Here is a 23,976-nt window from a genome sequence, read left to right on the forward strand (position 1 = left end):
CCTCACAGGTCTCACTGCAGCTTCAGCTGTTGCCATGGTGTTGCCATAGTGATCGTCAAGCAAGGACATTTCATCATGTGGCAGCACTTGTTTATTTATTTCTCATATCTGTTGAACATAGGGCTTTGTATGACGCCATCTCTTTCATCAGGGATGGTGTGCAGGTGGAACTCTTGCTCTTGGGTAAACAGCAGATGAGGCAGTTGTCGCTTCATCAATCACCATCGTAATAGCCACCCAATCACCCTCCCTGACCCTGCCCATTAACCCTATTAGCTAAGCTGAGACAAAAGAGGGATCCTCCTTCCTGGCGTAATTTATGGCTTCAGCAAGATTGTAGTAGATTAAAATGTCTTCTTCTTCAGGGAGTCGAGCAATTCTCAGGCTGAAGAGATGCAGCGTTCCTGTGCGTGCTGGCCGGGGGAGGTGGAAGAGAGAGATCTGTGGGCTGTGTGTGTGTAGGAGACGTTCTCCACAATGAACCATGGCAACACGAATGAACATTTTGCTTCCCTTTTTAAGACTATACAGATCCTGTTTCAACATCCTCTGGCTGCAGTTTGTACGGGAGGACGCATTAGAGGTGGTTTTGCTGAGGGCAAAGGGATTTGAGTGCTCATTAATTGATCATTTGTCATTAAGCTGGTGCTTTTAATCCAAACAATGTGTTGTAGATCGTTTGCAGTGGCAGCACCTCTTGACCGGATTGGTGTTAAGTATGCAGTACAACTGTATAATAGTGAATCTGTGGTTACTGGCATTTAAGCGCAGGGTTACCGCCATTCGCATAGAATCCAGTGGAAGCTGCTTTGATGATGTAGCTTCCTAAGATACAAGCAACTCGTCATGTCAAGTTCAGTCAAGCTACAGTATGTTTTAAAACTATTTAGTGGGTCCAGCCTTTTTAAAGCTGTTTCAAGCTTTAACCATTTAAAACTATTTAAGGGGATAAATAATTTTGACTGATGATTAATTTAATAGTACTAATATGATCATACAACGATGATGATGATGATTATTGTATATTTTATTATTAAAGGAACACTCCACTATTTTTGAAAATAGTTGCGTTACTCATTTTCCAACTCCCCTAGAGTTAAACAGTTGAGTTTTACCGTTTTCGAATCCATTCAGCCGATCTCCGGTTCTGGCAGTAGCACTTTTAGGTGTAGCTTAGCATAGATCATTGAATCTGATTAGAACATTAGCATCTCGGTCAAAAATAACCAATGAGTTTCTGTTAATAAAGAATAACAATTTGGTCCCTCTGTAAATTCTCTTTGCCACCTTGAAGAATTCTCAGTTACTTAAAGTTACTAAAGTGTAGATAGACGGCCGGGAAGTAAGAAAACACACAGTCAAATGTATCCTCAATACTTCAATTTATTCATAGAAATACAGATATTATATAGGCATATGTCGAGGGGAGTTTCACCCTCTTAACCAATGAGGATATGAATAACATACACGTAGGATCTTTGGCCAAGAACATGTGTTTATATAAAAGGGCCACATGTACAGAAAAACATGGACATATTAGGAATAGACTTTTGCGAAGAATGCTGAACTGTCTTCAGAGTTTCATCACGAACCTCATTCCTAGCTATCATGTCCTTATTTGGGACATTTGATCCAAGAGAAGCTAATGTATACATTTAAGCATGCATACCTTGCATATAAGTAAGACATATTTAAAACATAATATCAAGAGAGAGAGATGGATACAGAAGGGGGGATTAAGAGAGAATGCGTTGTATATAGAAGAGTGAGAGAGAGGGAGAAAAAAAGGAGGGGTGAGGCATATCTGGAACATTCTCTTAACAAGACAGAGAGTGTTTTCTAACAGTTTCTATATTTTTCCTATTTAAAACTTGACTCTTCTGTAGTCAACTGACGGAAAATGAAAAGTTGTGATTTTCTAGGCCGATATGGCTAGGAACTATACTCTCATTGCGGCGTAATAATCAAGGAGCTTCGCTGCCGTACCATGCCAGCAGGCACAATGATATTATGCAGTGTCGGTCTCCGTACATGATGTAACAACAGAAGAGTCAAGTTTTAAATGGGAAAAATATAGAAACTCTTTGGTCATTTTTGAGCGAGATGCTAACAGTCTAATCAGATTCAATGATCTATGCTAAGCTACAGCTAAAAGTGCTACTGCCAGAACCGGAGATCGGCTGAATGGATTCGAAAACGGTAAAACTCAACTGTTTAACTCTAGGGGAGTTGGAAAATGAGCCTATTTCCAAAAATAGTGGAGTGTTCCTTTAAGTTGATCATTGTATAAATATATATTTATAAATATAAGTTAATAAAGTAATAGTTACAACCATAATAATAATAATAATATCCAAATTTAGTTATATAATTTATTATAATTATGATTACTGCTTCTACTAATAATAAATAATCTTATCAGATTATTTGGTTGTATAAATAATATAATTAAAAAATAATAATGGTTCTTATTCTTATTTCAGTCTTATTTGCTAATTTCTGACTTCCCAATGTTTTCTATTTAAATGTGGATTTCCAGAACACTCCCTTGGCTGCCAGGCAGATTGACCTGTCCTAAACTCATGACATTGGTTGGGCCATACTGCAGTAAGCTTGTTGGGAAGTTCAAAATAATGCATTTATCTTTTAGAAGACAGTATATAATAACAGTTAATGCTGTCTTTCAGTATTAATGAAAGACAGAACTTCAGTATATACATTTCATCATAAAAGTAGGAATTGCAAAAATGCTGATAGCTTTCTACTTCCATCCCAGCTTAGACCATTGGTTGAGCCACTGGTCAGGATTTTTAAACAGAGAAATGTTCTGATAGCTCCACAAAGTGTGAAAGGAAAAAGTGTTTAAAAATATCGCACATATCGCATTTATTGCATGTTGTGGTTTTTCATGTTGTTATTCTTTTTACAGCGTTTCACTGAGTAGTCATTAGAATTATTGGTAGAGTCTTCAGTTGTGGTTTAGATGATGTTGATGTGCAGAGAATAGTGTCTAAGTTGAGATGCATTTACTGCTCTGTAGTGGTTTTACATCATTTTATAAAAATAAAAAAAAGATCTCAAATGAGAATGTCTCAATGGCTTCTGTTGAGTGCCATATGTTGGAAACCTATTGAATGAACACTATTAAATATTGTACTTTTTGGCCATAACTATGCGAAATTAGTCAAATTCCCTGTTCTTTTGGTTTTCATTAAGCATTCAGTGCCGGCTAGTTTGTGAATGAGTTAATTCGATGCGAAGAAGACAGAAGCAGGCCAACGTGATGTCTATCAAGATTTTGTGTCCAGTGAAAGATCGTATAGGCAATCCTGGTGAACAGTAGTCTTTATTGATTAGTCTGTTCGGAGTGAAATACAAGCTTGCAACATAAGCTGTTGGCCTAAGTCTAGCCTGGCTAAACATGAGCACTACTGGTGTTAAACTGGGTTTTCAAAGTCGAGCTTGCTGTGTGTTATAGATCAATGCTTCAGTGTTTTAATTAATAACATCTAATTTTGACAATCTCTACACATTTAGACATGCAATTCTGTGCCCTTTTTAATGCACTCTCTGTGTCCAGTTGTCCATGTGAATGTCTGTTAAGGAATCTCTATAAAGATATTTTAGTACTGGAAAAAATGCACAAACAAGCTTTATACAATAATTTAAAGTTGATTTGTGTAATTTGTACATTTTAAAATACCTTTTCCTATTTTAGTTTAATATAAATAAGCCATTTGTAGGTTAATTTTCCTGAAAAGTGGAAAACAATTTTTGTACCCTAATTTGTATTAAATATTTAATTGAGCATACTTATTTCCCCCTTTTTCACATTTATATTATTAAAGTTAATCTTTGAAAACATGCATAATTTCATAACACTGTTAAATGTAATCTTTAGCAAATATCAAAATTAATATTCATTTTTAATACCGCACATTATGATATTGTGATGCCTAAATGCACTTGCGGCATTTAAAATGATTTTCGTTTTCGTTTTCGTTTTTACATTTTAGTTTTTAGTCTTTTCATTTGTTCTAAATTTATCTTATTTAGATCTATCTTGTTTAGACTTTTAGACTATTGATTGTCTGCCATAAAATAAAAATAAACTGTATTGGTCAAAATTGTAATATCATTTCATTCTACTTTTAACTTTAAAGTAATTTAAATAGTCTTATGCATTAGTGGACTTTAAATAAGACACTTATGCCAGACTATAAGGTGCCACGCTGAGGATTGAATATTTTCACATTGATATGGATGGTTAATATGTGCATTCTTTGCCTTCCTCCAACCTGAGCATGTCTGTGTGTGTGGGGCCATCTGCTGTACAGCAGGAGGTGTGTCTGTGAATTTGTGAATAAGACAAATCAATATGGCCACTATCCTGACATTAAATTATTTTTTATTTTAAATTTGTATTATTTTATATAAATGTCTCCCAACATTTTACTTTCTAATGTCCATTAGTAAGCCTCAAGTACCTTTTCATCAACTCCAGTAATGTGCTCCTATTAATCATTTAGCATTATCATTAATATTATTGATTTAAAACAGAAAACAAAAGCCTCAGGCACAAGCTTTGCTTTCTCTCCCTCTTTTCTTCCTCCTCCTCCTCCTCCTCTCCCTTACTCACCCACAGCCCCATAAGAAACAGGACAGGGTACATTAAAATGTGAGGTCAACAGGAAATGGTACGTTCACAACTGTCCAATCCTAATGCAGAAGTAGTCCCCACACTCTTCAAGCCCTAAAGCGTCTGCTTATTTAATTGGCCAACATGTGAAAATGACATGTAGTCTCCACACTCAATAAAAGTACCCAATGAAAGTAGGATTAAGCATGAATGTCTTATTTTATATTCTATAATAAAAAGTCTCTATTTAAACAATATGCATATGGGTTGACTGTGATTTCAAGTGATTACCCTTTCATATAAACCAAGTATAACCTACAGCAAGTTTAATGGCACGTTCTAGCGAAACACCATAGGCTTAAATAAACGACCACCATCCAGCTGTCAGCACTGAATTGCTCACATTTAAATAGCACAGGACTATGTAAAAGATCTTACAGTGCAGGTACAAATGGAGATTAGTTGTGAATAGTAGTTGTAAAATAAGGTCAAAGCAAGGCTCCGCTCAATCATCATATGCTCTGATACACCACGCCGGCCTGTTCGCCCGCCCCTTATGCTAAGCATCTAATAGAGATTGCATTTATCCGCTGTGACCTCTCACTTTGTGACCCGTGTTAATGCTTTGAAAAGCGAATCAGACTACAAAAAGCCTCATGAATCTCAAACGTAGAGTGCAAATCTGCCGTTGTCTGAAGAGCGACTTGCAGACCATTCGGACACCAATGCTGAAATCAAGAATGAAGCATTGATTATTCATGCCTGCAGAAGAGTCTGTGTGCTGTCATGTGCAGTGCCCATTGGAGCTCATTAATTGGCGAGCAAGTGCGGGGGGATGAGAGCGAGTGAGGCAGAAAGAGAGATAGACAGTGAGAGAGGTTGGCAGAAGAGTGGACCCGTGGAAAAAGACCAGATTTACAACCACGGTGTGTCCTCTCTCCTTCCCGATTGCTCAGCAAAGTAAGAGCATCACTCTTCAGGCTGCATTCTCCATCATTTCACCTGCCCTCCACCTCTGCTTGGAAAACAATGACCACCTATTGCAACAACCATGAATACTGCTGTGGCACTTATGTGGACTGTCGGACTGGGGTGGCAGAGGTGGCCAACTGCAGCCATCCCAGAATGCAACAGAGAGTCGGACACGTGCACAGTACACTGACCCAAACGCCGAGACAGTTGGTGCAACAACCGCAATTTCATCACCATTTCCACCATCACCTGCACCAGCAGCAGCAGCAGCAGCCGCTGCCTCACCTCTCTCAACCCGCCCTTCCCAACTTCCAGCAGACTTCTCTGGAGTCCAGAAGGGTTCCGCAGTACAGCTCCTGCACCCTCCCAGTCTCCACCAAGAGCAGAGGAAAGTTCACCAACCTGAGGGACAGTGTGAAAAAGAGCCCCACCAAAAGCACAGCTAAAGTCAGAGCTTCTTCCAGTGCCTTGTGGCTGGCCAATTCTTGGGGCACATTTTCACTGAAGAAGGTATGTGTGACTGAGTCTTATTAAGAGATGAGGGATGGTAAGACACTGTGGGAGGAAGTTCAGGTATGAGGAATTGAATTTCAGCTAATGCTACTTGTGAATTGTCGATTATATTGTTTTGATGATTATATGGTTTTTCAAGATTTGGACGTTGTCATTATGGTTGCCTGGGCCTTGCAAATATAATATGGGCGAGAAAACGATATAATGTAAATCAGCTTCATGTGTTGTATTAAAATTAATTGACAGACATAAAAATAAATAAACAAATAAATATGTATTCACTCCCATTGAACATTTTGGGGTCAATAAGATTTTTTTTTTCAAGATCATAGTGTAACAAAAGATTTCCATTTCAGATAAATGCTATGCTTTAAAACTTTTCTATTTTATATATATATATATATATATATATATATATATATATATACACACACACACACACAATGTATATATAATTATAGTTATATACAGTTATCACAAAGATATTAACTGAATATTAACTGTATTTCAACATTGTTAATAATAGGAAATATTTCTTGAGCACCAAATCAGCCAAATCATCACATTATGTCACAATATTACTGTTATTGCTTTGTTTATATCAAATAAATGCAGCCGCGGTGAGCATAAGATATTTCTTTAAAAAAAAAAACATTTAAAAAATATAACTGACAATTACAAAACATTTGAACAGTGGTGTATGTGTGTATGCTTTTAATTGTTTTTAACTGCCAAACCGCAATAATTTCATTTACAGTCCAAACTGTAGTACTTTTTAAGAAGCTGTGTCAAAAGATGATCTATTTTGGTTATATTATTGACACATTTGCTAAGTAGTGAACATGTTTAATATCTTTAATACACTTGGAAAAGGAATATTGAGATATTGGTGGGAGCTTTAGGCTGAACTCTAAACCAGTCTATCTGATCAATGCTAATGATTGATTCTAATTTTAACTCTGAGATCACAGGCCATGACTACTGTACCACTACCATAATAGCATGCAGTGTATGGACTATTATGTAAGTTACACTGGTCAGTTTAGGCAGGACAAAACAGTGTGGTTGAATTGGTGATGTCTTCTGGGCTGTCACTCAAATGTAGCTCTGTAGTATGTTCCATAGTCTCAAGTCTCTGCCATAACCCTGAGAGTGAGGGTTAGTGAAACAGAAACCCTTTCTAATTAGTAGTTGCAGTGATGTGTCTGTTGTTGACTGAGTGAACTGGACTGTTGTAACTGAATATCCGTCTCCTCTGGCTGTGTGGTTGGTGCTTGGACAAGCGGCTGTGGATCAGATCAGTTTTGTTTGGGGAACGCTGACACAGACGGTCTGTGTAGAAGACCAGATTCAGCGGATGTCTCCTCACTGACAGCATGGTAACATTCGCTTTTGCTCCTGTAGAGCTGGAATCTGCTGAACTCTCATAGATATCTGCTTGCGTCAGATCCTCACCACAGTGCACATCATGTATGCTACACTCTATTACAAATACATTTCTGAATGAATGATTAGCCACAATTTTGTTTAGACCATGGAAATATCATGTAATTCTTGAGACAAAAGGTTTTGAAAGTTAAAGGTGGGGTAAGCGATTTCTGGTAGCCAATGTTGACATTTGAAATCACCAAAACAAACACGCCCCTACCCCAAAAAGGTCTCGCCCCTATTTTGATAGCTCCGCCTCACACATACGTATGCAACCCAGGCAACGATTAGTTCCGTGAAACAAAGCAAAACCAATCTTACACCGTGTCTACACCAGACGCGAGTGGCACGGCGCGACAAAATACTATGGAACTCATAATCAGTGATGCTGTCTACACCATAGATATATATACATATCTATGGTATACACTGGATGCGGCGCTGCACGACAAATCCCCAACAGAAAACTGCTGCTGCGTTCTATTTATGACGTATTGACACAAATTTCAAATGATTTTCAATGGTCGCTTTGTCGCGTCCAGTGTACTAGACAGACTTTAGCTGTTGCGGCACAGACATGGTGTTACTCACCTATCGAGAAGAAACAAAGCAACCTCGGCGTCCGATCGCAGGCCTTCTGCTCCTTGAGTTCTCTCCAGCGCTGGAAAGCTGATCCGATATTTACACGGGTCCGCCTTATTGCCTTAAACCTTCTTTTGTTCCGCAGACGTTTCTCCTCTTTTGTTTTTTATCCGCCATCTCTATCTTTCTGTCGCTCGGCTCGCTAATGTCTGTCCTGTGCACTGAACTCTCTCTCCTCCACATCATGAGTAGACACGCCCCTTACTGCTTATTGGCTACAAGTTTGTTTTGCTATTCGGCCCGAATCCGTTTTCGAAAGCGTTTTTGAAAAATCGCTTACCCCACCTTTAACAGAGGCTAGGTAATGCTAGTTAACATTAGCTAGCTGCATTGCCGGCTATGTCAACATAAAACCAACAGACTATTGGCTAATTAGTATCTGTAATGCATTTTCTGTAACTCTTTTTGCAGCTGTTTAGTTTGGTTCAAGGCTTACAATTTTTGATTGAGGAAAATGAATGGGAAATATACCTCTGTTCTGGAGAACTGCACATGACATGCAGGGGGGAAAACACAATATATTGTGGCCTAGAATTAAGAATTTGTTTGTTGTTTATTATTTATTTTGATTTAATTAATATATTAGCTTTAATTTAGTTAAATTGTGGCCTAAAAGGAGGAAAAGAATTAGTACAACATGGCCAAAATTGAACTAAAACGAGGGAACAAATTAATACTCAACTGTAGAAAAGTGTCACTGTTGTGGACTGTTTCTGTGTTTTGCGTCATTCTTTTGTGAAAGGAATTGTGAGATATTATTAACTTATTAGCATATTATTGTGTCTCTTATCTTTTATTTTCCAAACTTAGCCACAGGGAACTTGAGTTTTGCTCAGCAGTTGTTATGATGTAGACTATTTTGTTCAGGTGCTGTGTAGTCCGAAGTCTCTGGCAGACATTTTCAACCTGCAGAAAAGATGATGACAAACTCACTAAACCTTACAAAGCTCTGATTGACATTGTGACGGCTAATTTCATCTTCAAAAAGGAAAAGCTAATTGTTCACAGCCCTGCACAACAGGATGTCGATTGCTGGACTTGAGTTTTATTTTTAGCTCTGTTTAATCTTAAAACACTGTGGCCATTTTTTACTTAAGTCTAAAGAAAGGTTTGTCCTTCAAGTGAGTCACAAAACGGCACACATCCTGACTTTTACCTTGATGGAGATTCTATGTCACAATTTACACATTTTAACACTCTATAGTACAATGCATTTTATTTTATTGAGTGTTTCACCTCAAAATTAATTATTTAAAAAAATCGTTATTTACTTACCATCATGTCATTCCAACCCCGTGTGCTGTTATTTTTTGCTTGTGGACCATAAAAGTGGAATTATGAAGGTTTTTCCAAGTAGTTTTGAATAACAGTTCATAGTGGCATGCTTTTTGTTTAGTTTTTTTTTGTTTTTTTGGAGAATGAAAGAAGGTTAATCAATAGTCACAATCCTTCAAAATTGTGCTTTTGTGATTCAACGAGAGAGAAAAAAACATGCGGGATTGGAGCAATATTAGAGTGAGTAAATAATGACAGAATAATAATTTTTAATTAAACTATTTTTCTATTTTTTGTCTTTTCATTATTAACTTTTCTTTCATTTATTTTTTCACCCTTTACATAATCATTTTCATTGAATGTTTGTAGAGTCCTTTGCTAATAAAAGGGAATTACAGAGTCCAGTCTTAATTTATGGACCAATGTTATTGTGTTTTCATTACCTCAACTTTTGTTGTTCCCTCCCTCTCTGTTCTTAATTCTGTTCAATATCTGATTAAATTAGGAAATTTCGTGAACAATCATTACTGCTGTGTGTCATCTGCTCTGACCTTTGACCTCCACTGTTTTTTTGGAGAATGAAAGAAGGTTAATCAATAGTCACAATCCTTCAAAATTGTGCTTTTGTGATTCAACGAGAGAGAAAAAAACATGCGGGATCGGAGCAATATTAGAGTGAGTAAATAATGACAGAATAATAATTTTTAATTAAACTATTTTTCTATTTTTTGTCTTTTCATTATTAACTTTTCTTTCATTTATTTTTTCACCCTTTACATAATCATTTTCATTGAATGTTTGTAGAGTCCTTTGCTAATAAAAGGGAATTACAGAGTCCAGTCTTAATTTATGGACCAATGTTATTGTGTTTTCATTACCTCAACTTTTGTTGTTCCCTCCCTCTCTGTTCTTAATTCTGTTCAATATCTGATTAAATTAGGAAATTTCGTGAACAATCATTACTGCTGTGTGTCATCTGCTCTGACCTTTGACCTCCACTGTCATTGTTTAGCAGGCAGATGTCATTGCTCCCTCTGCTCCCATAATCCCTGTGATCCCTATCTCACCCGTCCCAGCCGAGACCACTTCCATCCCTGCACCCACGTCACAGGTTTTTTTTTATCTCATGTTTTCACTCCACCCACCTCAGCGATGGTCCTCTTGATTTAGAGATTACAGAGAGAATGCCACGTTATATCACTGATGCGCACTTGTACCTCAAAAGCAATTGTGCAAGTGAAGCGTGCGATACATGTTAGCAGAAGGATTAGGTCTGCGCTGGTTTGTTATGCCACTATATTGCATATTCTGCAGTATGTTATGCTGTGTATGGACACAAGCTGTGCTGTTAATCTCTTGCAAATGCCAAAGTAATACTGTATCAGCATGCCAAGAGTAAGTGATGCTTTATTATTGGATCTTTTTCTTATTTTTTTAAATAGTTAACGGTTTATTTTGCCATTTCATTCTCAGTAGGTTAGGGACAAGAAGCAAGGTGCACGATTATGGGTCTTGATTCGTTTCAGCTCAAGTATTAACTGAATGTTTATTTTGCAGGCAAGCCCAGCACCAGTGGTGGTGAACACAGAAAGCCTTGACACCTCGCCCTATGTAAGTCCATATGTAAGTGATGTATTTCTTCATGTACTGCATTTTGCTAAGAGGTAGATTACTGTTGAATCTTTTTCAGTTATATATAATATATACTTAAAGATAAAATAAAAATAATTTACCTTAACTAGTTAGTGGAGTTGTTTTTTGTAATATTCAACCATTCAAAAGTTTGAATTTTTTGAAAGTTGTCTCATATGCTTACCAAGGCTGAATTTATTTGATCAAAAATACAGTAAAAGCTGAAATATTACTACATAAAAAAAAAATAACAATTTGAATTTTAAGAAAAATATATATATATTATAAAGGGGTCATATGATGTGATTTCAATTTTTCCTTTCTCTTTGGAGTGTTACAAGCTCTTGGTGCATAAAGAAGATCTGTAAAGTTGCAAAGACTAAAGTCTCAAATCCAAAGAGATATTCTTTATAAAAGTTCAGAGTCAACCACGCCTACCTAAAACGGCTCGTTCTAACACGCCCCCACATGTCTGTCACGATGTGGGAAGATTTGCATAATGCCACCCAAATGTTCACGCAAAGAAAGAAGGCGTAACTTTTATTCTCGCTGTAGTATTGTTGCTGCCGCCATGTCGTGAAGGCGCTGTGTGTTTCGTTGTGAAAGCGAAACTACTTTGTTTGGTCTTCCAAAAGAGGACGATATCTGCTTCGTCATGCCTGGAGCTGATCCGTGCTGGTCGCTGAGGAAATACATCAACTTCGTGCTGTGGATCGCCGGATCGGCTTTCACCGTGGACGAAGCGGCGTCCAGCCCAGGGTCGTCACATGTGGTTGCCGCAAGCCCGCTGGACGCTCCTTCGTCGAATCCGCCGGCCGTTCCTCACTCTAGCCTGCCTCTGCTCACTCAAGGCTGTGTTTCGTTGTGAAAGCGAAACTACTTTGTTTGGCCTTCCAAAAGAGGACACTACTAGAAATCAGTGGTTAAGTTGTATTTACAACACTGTTCCAGAACAGTTCAATCCAAATATTCAGATGTGTGCAGCACATTTTATGGAGGACTGTCTCCTGATCCTGGTAGAGTAGACTAAAATGCCGCTGTTCTGACTCGCAGTACGTTTTTTTAATATATAAAGAATTTGCCACTGACGATTCAAACGCGAGTTTTTTGTCATTTCTTGTTGTTTGTCATTTCTCCGATCACAAATGCAGACATGGTTTTATGTTTACGCGGCGCGATGCAAAGCGTAAAAAGACAGTATAAGTCATTATAATCCGTAATTATGTCCCCACTGGATGCAACGAATGCCTCATTTATAATGGGTTTTATTGGTTTTGTCTCGTCGCTCCGGCCGGGACAAGGCATCACAGTATGGTAAAGGGCGTAACATTTCCGTCACACGCTTGAGGTATACGGCCAATCACAACGCACTGGATAGCTGGCCAATCACAGCACACCTCGCTTTTCAGACCGATGAGCTTTGTAAAAATCGGCACATTTCAGAAAGGCGGGGCATAGAGGAGAAACAATAATGTACAGTATGTGGAAAATAATGTGTTTTTTGAACCTTAAACTGCATAAACACATTTCATTACACCAAATACACCAAATAATGTTCTTTTTAGCAACATCATATGACCCCTTTAATATATTTTAAATTGTAATTTATTTCTGCGAAGGCAAAGCTGAATTTAACAGCCATTATTTCAGCTTTTATTGTCATGTGATCCTTCAGAAATAATTATAATATGCATTTATTTGAAATGGAAATTTTTTGTAACAATGTTATATTTGAAACAATATAGTTTATGGTCACTTTCAACCAATTTAATGGATTCTTGCTGAATAAAAGTATTAATTTCTTATGAATTAAAAACAAAATCTTACTGACCCCAAACTTTTGAATGTGTACTATTGTGGAGATGATTTTAGCGGCTCTCTCTTCAGTATGACATTCAAAAATGCACAATAACAAGATGTCCTGCATGCTTAATGGCACTGAGGGTGGGATTTAATTTGATCGTGGGTCAGAAAACGAGCAAATTAGAGCTGGGAATTATTCTCAGTGTTTTTAAGTGTGACTTAACATGGCATGTTTCTAAGATCACTGGTTTGTAATTTTGATGTGTAGGGTGAGTTTCATTAGAGAAAAAGTAAACCTGCCCTTAAATTATAATTTGTATAATCATAATCAATGCAATAAAAGTTTTGCATGTTAGTGATTAAGACCCAAAGATATTGAGGAGTTTCACCCTATAATATTACATGCATAGGGCTGGCACTCACCAGCTGGCTGTAGAAATTACCATAACTGAGGTGAAAAGAAGGTGAGAAGAGGAATTTGAAGGGCCATTGTTACAATTTTGGTCTATTTGTTCTGTTTAAAGTATGATTTGTTGACAATTAAAGGATATTTCTACATTGCATTACCCACATTGTATTTTTGACATTGAGGTGGATTTATAGTGATCTGGCTTGAGTTTGCAAAATCCAAATGGTATTTTTTTCTTTTTATAAACAAATGCTTTTGAGATATTTCCATTTAAGAAATGTACAGTATAAATGGCAATGTTGATGTTGAACAATCCTTGTGCATGCACGTCTATTCCTGTTTTGATCGTTCATTATCTTGCATACATAGACTGTAGTAGTAGTCTGATATTGATCGTGTAAATGCCTGTTTTGGCTCTGATCCCTGTGGCTGGTTGTTTGTGGCCCTACACCCAGTATGTGAGTAACAGCATACAGCAGTGCTGAAAGCCTGTAAATGCCTCCCATAAAACAAGAGAAAAGGTTATTGTCAATAGAATTAATTTCAGCATTGTGACGATTCTGGTGAATATATGTAGTTATGCCAGAATGAAAAGGCCTTTTTGGATTTTTTATGTTCTTTGATAAATGATACAAAAGCATTAAAGTAATAGCATGAATGTTGTTGTAGTATGACACTGAGAGCTGGTGGCATGATTAGAGAATTATGCCGTATTGGTACATCTCTCACCCCCTTTAAACCCCACCTCAACACCATTAATGTCAAAGACAGATGTTTTCAGCAGCAGCTACAGAAAGAGAAGGTCCTTTAAATATAATTTATAAGCTTAAAGCAGAGCCTTCAGAACCACACAAACATCTAAAAGCTGATACGTTGATGATGAGTTTTGGTTTCTAACAGTTTCATATAAAACTTTAATTATAGAACATCTATCAAGCCTCATTTAAATGAAAACTCAATTTGAACTCGTCCCGAGTGTTGTTTACTCCATGTAAACACTCCTTTCTGGTATCCTTGCCTGTATCATGTGAAAGTTACCAAGGTTTACTAGGTGTTATGTGGTCATGACTTTGAAGTTGAAAGATTGGATATAGTTTTACGCACACGAGGCCAATAAGCAATTCTATCACTTTAGTTTCATGCCAACATGCATAATGTTTAAGTTACGGTTACTTTTTTACAGTAAATAATTCAGACTTGTCCCTCAATAAATGTCACTTACAAAGAAAGTACACCAGGCAATAAACTCTAAAACACACTGTTTTAGAATTTATTGCCTGGTGTACTTTCTTTGAAAGTGACATTTATTGAGGGACAAGTCTGAATTATTTACTGTGGTAATCAACATTATGCAGCAAATGCTGTTGGGTACAGCTTAACTTGTGTTGAACCCAGAATGTTGAAAGCGAGTGGACTGCATTGCATGTTTAGTCGACAGCTAGCGCCTGTGTTCTTCAGTTTTGGTTGCTGTGGCCTCTTTGGCTGAAAAACACAGTAACTGGAAATAGATGTAATGCTGCCTGAGTTTTGTAGCACCAAGAACGGTAGAATCAGTAGAGGGGAAATGTAAGGAGTGGAAAGAGAAAACACAGAGACTTTTCCAAACAGTTCATTCTTAGATAATTATAGCACAACTTTTTATTATAGAAGATTATTTTTGCCCAGATGGAATCTGAAGATGAAATCTACACTGTTTTTTGCAGAAAATCTGAGGAATTCTGCTGAGTGGATTTAGATAAATGTATTAAATTGAACTTTGAGTACTAGCTATAGAACAGAGAGTATAACTTCTTGGTTGTTGAAAACATAACAGTGAGACACATTTATTAAATGAATGCTCCTGCTATACCCTTAAAAAAACAGGTACTGTTCTTTCTGATCTGTATATCTTTTATTGCTGTTGATTGTTATTTGCTCTGGTATAATGTGGTTTTATGCACTGAAAAAGTGCATATGCCTCGTTGTTACTCTAAAGAACATTTTATACTTGATCTAACTTAATAAATGTACTTTTCTGTCTTGTCATTGAGCTAAAGTGAAATATTTAGTTAAAGGGATAGTTCACCCAAAAATGAAATTCTGTCATTAATTACTCACCCTCATGTCGTTTCAAACCTGTAAGACCTTTGTTCATCTTCGGAACACAAATTAAGATATTTTTGATGGAATCTGAGAGCTGTCTGACCCTGCATAGACGGCAATACAACTGAAATGTTCCCAAGTCCAGAGACGTAGCAAGGAGATCGGTAAAATAATCCATGTGACATCAGTAGTTCAACCGTAATTTTACGAAGCTACGAGAATACTTTTTGTGCGCAAAAGAAAAAAAAAAGACTTTATTCAACAATTCGTCTCCTCCACATCACCCTGTAGTGCCATTTTGGAGAGTATCCGCTGGACGTAAACAGCGTATGCTGTTCTGTGTCAGCTGCGTCACGCCAGATCTGTTTCCTACGTTGTTGTGATTTGATCTGAACGAAAACAGTGTATCCGTGTGATGCAGCTGACACAGAACAGCATATGTTGATTACGTCCAGTGGATACTCTCCAAAATGGTGCTACATGGTGATGTGGAGGAGACGAATTGTTGAATAAAATCGTAATTTTTTTTTCTTTTGCGCACAAAAAGTATTCTTGTAGCTTCGTAAAATTATGGTTGAACCCCTGATGTCACATGGATTATTTTACAGATCTCCTTGCTACGTCTCTGGACTTGGGAACATTTCAGTTGCGTTGCTGTTTATGCAGGGTCAGACAGCTCTCAGATTCCATCAAAAATATCTTAATTTCAAAAGATGAACGAAGGTCTTACGGGTTTGAAACGACATGAGGGCAAGTAAATAATTACAGAATTTTCATTTTTGGGTGAACTAACCCTTTAATTGGAAGTAAAACTAAGTTTTGTTGGTGTAATTTAAACAATTTGCGTCAAATCAAATGACAATTTTGTGTTCTGTGAAAACCACATGACCACAAGTCCCATGCTTTGATTGGGACTTAATGAAAAAAAAACAATTTTCAGCAAGATGAGAAAATCGAGAGACTTATAGTGTTTAATGTTCAATTATGTTGGAATAATTAGAACCGTTTAAATTACACTGGGTTACCATTGTGGAGGAGAGTGGAGCATTTGCTTAGGCTGTGGACTTGTACAGTACATGCTATTACTGTTTTGCTCAAAGAGCATTTAACACTTAGCATTTACATTTAGCATACTATGTATGTACTATTTAACATGCTATATGTGCTATTTCTAGGTAACTTGTTAGCTACTTAGTACACAGTTCTATAATTCAGTTACATGACAATTTTTTAATAAAATTTAATTAATCCTGTCGGAGAACCACATAAAATAATTTTGAGCCTACTTAATGGGATCACTTTTTTCAGTGTGCTTAATATGTACAATTTAGATTTGCATTTATCTGGATATTTGATTTAAAAATATGTAAAGTTTAAGTTAATCCAAATAGATTTAGTGATCATTTGTGGTATAATTATGTAAAAATATATTTGGTTGAAAGTGAATATTTAGTTTCAGTTGACTATCTAAATTTGATTTGGTCAAACTTCATTTTTTTCAGTTGGGGGAAAAGTGAACCGATTACTTGTAACAAGTTGAAATAATTTTGATTTTTATTTTGATCTAATAATTTTTTTTTTCAGTGATAATGTCTGTCTATTGTATGTTATTACATTTGTACATTTTAATAATATATTACTAGCAGTGTGAATCTAGCAGGAAATTTCTCTCTTTGATTCAGTTCTGAACAGTTGCTTTTGACGACATTTTTTTTTTTTTATTTTGTTGCCAAATTATGATATAATCAATAATTAAAAATACATTTAAAACAATTTCTGTAAAAGGTTTGTCACAGACTTTTTAATGACTTTTCATAGTAGAGGTTGCGATCTAATTTCTAATTGTTCATGACACTGGTGTTTTAGAAAAACAAGAAAGGAAAACAAATGAATATAGAGAGTAAAATCAGGTAATTAATAACACTCCTGAATTATAGAAACTTGCATAACTAAACGTTTTTGGGTGACACTAATAGAGGAGGGCATTCATGTATGTCTGTGTATTTTGACATTGTATATTTACAAAATTAGTTTGTTAAACTTTCAGGTGAATGGAACAGAAGCTGATTATGAATATGAAGAAATTACACTTGAACGGGTAAGAGTGCTCAGACAATGACACAAAAAAGTCTGGCTTTTTTCTTTGGTTGGCATTCTCTTTTTTTGTTCTGACATGTTTTTTTTCCCTTCAGGGGAACTCGGGCCTGGGTTTCAGTATTGCAGGCGGTACAGATAACCCCCACATCGGTGAAGACCCAAGCATCTTTATCACCAAGATCATCCCAGGAGGAGCTGCCGCACAGGATGGCAGACTCGGGTCAGAAAATGTGTATTAGGCCCGTTTCACATCACACAGCACATAAGTGGTGCATATTTATTTCTGAGCCCATATTAACAAGTTACAAGTTAACATCATAAGCAGCACAGAATTGTGTCGCTGAAGTGGCAGAAGTGTAGTTGTTGGTAGTTTTGACTGCTGAACCTATTTTTGCCACATGTAGAGCGCTGAAGTCAGCAGAAAACATGTTGAAAATGCACTGTAAATTTATCAACAGAATCTTCTGCAATCTGCTAAGCACACAGGATGCTAGCATACAGGACCGCGTTCCCTCGGGCAATGCCTGGTGTTCATGCTCAAGAATTTTCAGACGCTCACACTCACTTTTTGCACTGAAAGAAGAAAACTTCTGCACTTATTTTTCTGCTCTAGTATGGAAATTCGAAATGGTTTTGCCTGTAAATGCCAATACAGGCATTTATAAAGAAACAAAATAATAGTGCACATCTCATACAGTGTTTGGACAAAAATTATATACTGTTTGGGGTCTTATGCTCACCAAGGCTGCATTTATTTGTTCAAATATACAATAAAACAGTAATGTTGTGAAATATTATTAACATTACTATTTTGTAACATTACTGTCACTTTAAAACAATTCCCATATAAGTGCTGAATAAAAAGTATTAATTTCTTAAATTAATCCAACACAATCCAAACACTACTGTTCAAGTTGAATGTTTATTGTAGCAGTATGGTGCCGTTTTTTTAATGAATAAATAAAACTTATGACTTAACCCTGATGATTAAGCAGTTCAAAATCTTCCCTAACTGAGGTTTGGAATTAGTGTAAATTAATGTGGACAGTAAATATGATTCCCCTCCTCATGTAAATTTAAATCTGAACCTTCTCTTCCTCTCATTATTTACTGGAAAAGTGTGAAATAGTTGTCATTGGCCCACGCCTGATAATAACTGCATATGCTATTACTGTTATAATAGAAAATACTCAGTGTAGTAACCAGAAATAACATACTTTTCTGTATAGGCCTGCAGCTCTATTATGCAGTGTGACAACACAGTTCAACTCTTGTGTTGCAGTTGCGATGCTGCTTCCCTTACATGCAGCTTGTGTCTGAGGTGTAAAACAGGATTACAATGATAGATCATTTGTTTATAGACTAATTTAGTGTTTTGATTGGTTGTACTTCGAAGAGCACTTTATCATTGTGATTTTTGTCTTTTTTTGGACTGTTTAGTCATTGTTCTCCCTCTTTCCCTCTCTACAGAGTTAATGACTGTATACTGCGGGTAAATGATGTAGATGTGAGAGACGTAACTCACAGCAACGCTGTGGAGGCACTAAAAGAGGCAGGCTGCATTGTTAGACTGTACGTCAGAAGAAGAAAAGCTGTCACGGAAAAAATAATGGCTATAAAGCTGGTGAAAGGTCCTAAAGGTAAAGCCATCTCTCATCTAAAGATTACAAAATAAAAGCATGCTATGCCTTGATGTTTAATCACTATACAGTAAGTCATGTTAGGAAATGATTTAGCAAATGGTTTAGTCTGACCTCTGTTGACAGGTTTAGGTTTCAGTATAGCCGGAGGAGTTGGAAACCAACATGTTCCTGGGGACAACAGTATTTATATCACCAAAATCATTGAGGGAGGAGCGGCCCACAAAGATGGACGGCTACAGATTGGAGATAAACTTCTGGCTGTAAGTTAAAAGTTAACTTTTCTATTACCTATATTTACTAAATAACATTAGAGACATCATTTTACATTGATGCAAGGAGGAAATCCAATTTTTTAAGAGCACTTTGTTTAACGAGATGTACAACCTATTCATTTAGAGCCCCTGCTGCTGACTTTTAATGATAAATATATCCTCTACAATAAACCATTTTAGCAAATAAGCTGTCGCTTTCAACCTGTAGAGAAACATTTGTATCTGGCAGAATGCAATTATACATTAAGTCAAGTCAAGTCAAGTCACCTTTATTTATATAGCGCTTTTAACAATACAGATTGTGACAAAGCAACTGAACAGCATTAATTAGGAAAATAGTGTCAATAATGCAAAATGACAATAGTAAACACTCATTTTTCAGTCATTATTCATTTTTAAAGAAAGACGTCACCCAAAAATGAAGTTCATGCTAATCACTGTTACTGAATCATGAAATGGACCATTGATTAGTCCTTTTCTGTCATTTGAAGTTTATTGTACCCTGGCTATATTAAATATTAATACCTTCATGTTTTATATTATAACTTTTCAGAATTTTTTTTTTAAATAGATTGATACATTTATTCAGCAAGGATGAATTAAATTGATCAAAAGTGCCTGTTTTAGTAACCATTCTATTCATCAAAAATCCTTTAAAAAAACTGTAAAATGGTTTCCACAAAAATTGTAAGCAGCACAACTGTTTTCAGCAGTGCTGTTATAACCAAATTAGCAAATTAGAATGATTTCTGAAGAATCATGTGACACTGAAATCTGGAGTAATGGCTGCCAAAAATTCTGCTTTGCCCATTACAAGAATAAATAAAGAATAAATACATTTGACATTATATTAAAACGGTTATTTTAAATTATAATATTTCACAGTATTACTGATTTTACGGTATTTTTAATGAAATAAATACAGTCTTGCTGAGTATAAAAGACTAGTTTCAAAAACATTAAAACATCTTACAGACCTCAAACTTTCATTTTGTGAGTTTCATCTGAAGGTTTCATCTAATCATGTGCTTGGTTATAGGTGAATGCTGTTTGCCTTGAAGAGGTCACTCATGAAGATGCCGTGGCTGCCTTGAAAAACACCCCTGATGTCGTCTATTTAAAAGTGGCGAAGCCCACTAGTGTCTTTATGAATGATATTTACGTTCCTCCCGATGTCACCAGCTGTAAGTAAGCTTAACTTGAAACATACTGTATTCTTTTTTTTTTTTTAGAAAAAGTCATTTACTTAGAAAAAAAAAAAGCATGCAGGCGTTATCAATATGGTCAGAGAATGAACCGATTTGCCTTGAACGGCACTTTGACTCAGTTCTGAGGTCCCATGCGCACTTACGGCTTTTAAATCTCACCTCAAAGCTGCTATACACAGCACTTTCTACTGATGGGGGCAGCAACTCGTGAGGACGGCCACTAAAATTGACTGTGCAAAGTGCTGAGTGATGACAGTCGATAATGTAGCACCTTGGTGATGTTCCAGTGGCAGGCCAGATCCCCCAGCATTAGATTCTGAGAAAGGAAGCTGTCATTAGGGCTTAAAGGCATGAAGGACAAAAGCACATTTAATCATGAAGTGCATCACGTGGCCAGCTCCCCCATCCAGCAAATCCAGCATCAGTATATGTTGAAATGAGTGAATGTGCGTGTGCAAGTGTTGCAGAGAGAGTTTTAAAGCCTTGTAAGGATATCCACACATGTAGACAACACTGTCTCGGTCATGTGTGTGCGTGCGTGATGTGATTTTTCTCGGAAGGCGTAAACAGAACAATTTCATTAGTGATCCCATTTCATTATATCTGTCAGCCAGTCACACTCTTAAAAATAAAGGTGCTTCACGATGCCATAGAAGAACCTTTTTGTCTAAATGATTCCATAAAGATCCTTTAACATCTGAAGAAACTTTGTTTCACAAAAGGTTCTTTGTGGCAAAAGAAAATTCTTCAGATTATAAAAAGGTAAGAAAAGAGATGGTTCTTTAAAGAACCTTTGACTGAATGGTTCTTTGTGGAACTAAAAATGGTTCTTCTATGGCATCGCTTGAAGAACCTTTTGAAGCACCTTTATTTTTAAGAGTGCAGGCACTGCATAGGGATTTGACATGTGAAGGACTGTTTGATGAGAATTAAATAAATGGGTTGTCAATGTCTGCAGTTAGTAATTGCCCAGTGCGTACCCTTGACTTTATAGAGCCTTAAAAGGATTTTGTTCACACAAAATAAAAATTCTGCCATTATTTACATACCCCAATGTTGGTACATTCATGCACTTGGCAGATGCTTCTTTCCAGTATAATTGCATTAAGGATGTGCATTTTATCAGTTCATGCATTCCTTGGAAATCAAACTTATGACCTTGCTATCTCTGTTCTCTGGTGTTTAAGCTGCAACAATACTTATATTTTTAGTTTGGTCACACTTTATTTTAATGATTCCTTCTAACAGTGTAATTCCACAAGTAAGTACTATGTGAAATTAATTAACAACATGTATTTACTAGAAGTTTAGGGTTTGGTTTAGTGTTATAATTTACTACATAATTTATTTTATCACTATAGTAAATACATGCAAAGTGTGACAAGGATTACACATTAAAATTGAAAAGTGTTACCAATATATTTTATGTAGAACACAACTTTAAGTATTTGTTTAATACGCTATCGTATGTCTTTAGAAGACTTTTAATATAGCGCATCTTAAATTTTTTTTTAATAAATGCTGTTCTTAAGACCGTTTTCAACATTGATGATAATATTCTTGAGCACCAAATCAGCATATCAGAATGATTTCTGAAGGATCATGTGACACTAAAGACTGGATTAACTGTTCATGAAAATTCAGCTTTATCATCACAAGAATAAATTGTATTTTAAAATATATTACAATAGAAAACCGTTATTTAAATTGTAATAATATGTCACAATAGTAAAAATTTTATTGTATTTTGACTGACAAATTGCTTTGTCTTTGAATTGTTTTGTTTCTGCTATTTTGTAAGTCTCTTTGGATAAAAGTGTCTTCTAAATGCATGGATGAAAATGTAATTGTTGATCAAATAAATGCAGCCTTGGTGAGCATAAAAGACTTCTTTCAAAAATTAAAATTAAAGACATTAAAAGATGGGTAACGCTTTACAGTAAGGTTTACAAAACATTATCTAACTATATTAGTTAACATGAAGTAAGCATGAACAAACCTTCTACAGCATTTATTAATCTTAATGTTAATTCCAACATTTACTAATGCATTATTAAAATCAAAAGTTGTGCTTGTTAACATTAGTTAATGCACTATGAATTAACATGAACTAAGAAGGAACAACTCTATTTTTATTAACTAACATTAACAAAGATTAATAAATTATTTGCTAAATGTATTGTTAATTTTAGTTAATACATTAACTAATGGAACCTTATTGTAAAGTGTTACCAAAAGATCTTACCAACCACAAACTTTTGAACGGCAGTGTACATAAGGGTATATGTAAGCTAATGTGCAAGTAAAGAAGATTGTGTGCAGAAAGGGAGTGATCAAATATGATTTACAACATCCTTTCTAGGAGGACTCTTACACAACAAGGTATTTTTCCCCCCAGCAGTTTCAGTCTTCGGCTTGTCTATACATGTAATTATTACATATGTGACCCTGGACCACAAAACCAGTCTTAAGTCGCTGGGGTATATTTGTAGCAATAGCCAAAAATACATTGTATGGGTCAAAATTATTGATTTTTCTTTTTCTTTCTTTATGCCAAAAATCATTAGGATATTAAGTAAAGACCATGTTCCATAAAGATATTTTGTAAATTTCCTACTGTAAATATATTAAAGGGGTGGTTCATTGCAATTTCACTTTTTTAACATTAGTTGGTGTCTAATGTTGCTGTTTGAACATAAACAATATCTGCAAAGTTACAAAGCTAAAAGTTCAATGCAAACGGAGATATCGTCTTTTAAAATTCTGGTAGTTTAATGCCTACAAAAACGGCTGGTAGGGACTACAACAAGGTACTTCCCGGGGTCATGACATCACAAACCCAGATAAACCCCGCCCTTGGGAAAAGGCAGCAAAGGGGGCGAGGCCATGCTGCGCTGCTTTAGAGAAGAGGAAGAGAAAACTATGTGAATCGCGTATACTTCGTATATGAATCGCGATTCTGTCTTCTAACGATTCTAATGGATTCACAAGTTTCAAAATCAATGTTCTAAAACAGCAGTTCTTAATACTGTTCCTCGCATTCCCCTGCTCTACACACGCTCTGCATCTCTCTCTCATTCAGCTCAGCTCCAACAATGAACTGTTACAATTATACACATTTTCACATAGCTATGAGAAACGTTAAACATGGCTGCGCGTGCAGTTGCCGTACTGTATTAAAGCTTTAATCAGGATAAAACTGTATATTAAAAGCTAACATAAGCAGTAGCATTTACAAATAACAGCGTATCTAAAAGTATGAGACAACAACAAACAAAAAACATAGGCCTACCATTAAAAGCCGTGCTTGCACAGGTTCTGCACGATCCTCTTCAATAATATCCTCTGCTTCTCAATCGGG

The 23,976-nt window shown here is 36.2% G+C and overlaps 1 protein-coding gene across 1 annotated transcript in view; it reads left to right on the plus strand.

Moving 5' to 3' along the window:
• The window catches only part of LOC107591188 (disks large homolog 1-like), a 156,153-nt gene that overhangs the window by 93,300 nt on the left and 38,877 nt on the right, over positions 1 to 23,976 (plus strand). Inside the window, exons 6-12 of the mRNA XM_016280271.1 lie at positions 10,482 to 10,580; positions 11,027 to 11,080; positions 17,443 to 17,493; positions 17,588 to 17,712; positions 18,963 to 19,132; positions 19,259 to 19,395; positions 20,447 to 20,591. Of these exons, the coding sequence (XP_016135757.1) occupies positions 10,482 to 10,580; positions 11,027 to 11,080; positions 17,443 to 17,493; positions 17,588 to 17,712; positions 18,963 to 19,132; positions 19,259 to 19,395; positions 20,447 to 20,591 (781 nt within the window). The remainder of the gene's footprint in view (positions 1 to 10,481; positions 10,581 to 11,026; positions 11,081 to 17,442; positions 17,494 to 17,587; positions 17,713 to 18,962; positions 19,133 to 19,258; positions 19,396 to 20,446; positions 20,592 to 23,976) is intronic.

Source organism: Sinocyclocheilus grahami, unplaced genomic scaffold, assembly GCF_001515645.1.
Source record: "Sinocyclocheilus grahami isolate Dianchi unplaced genomic scaffold, SAMN03320097.WGS_v1.1 scaffold138.1, whole genome shotgun sequence".
NCBI classification, from domain to species: Eukaryota; Metazoa; Chordata; class Actinopteri; order Cypriniformes; family Cyprinidae; genus Sinocyclocheilus; species Sinocyclocheilus grahami.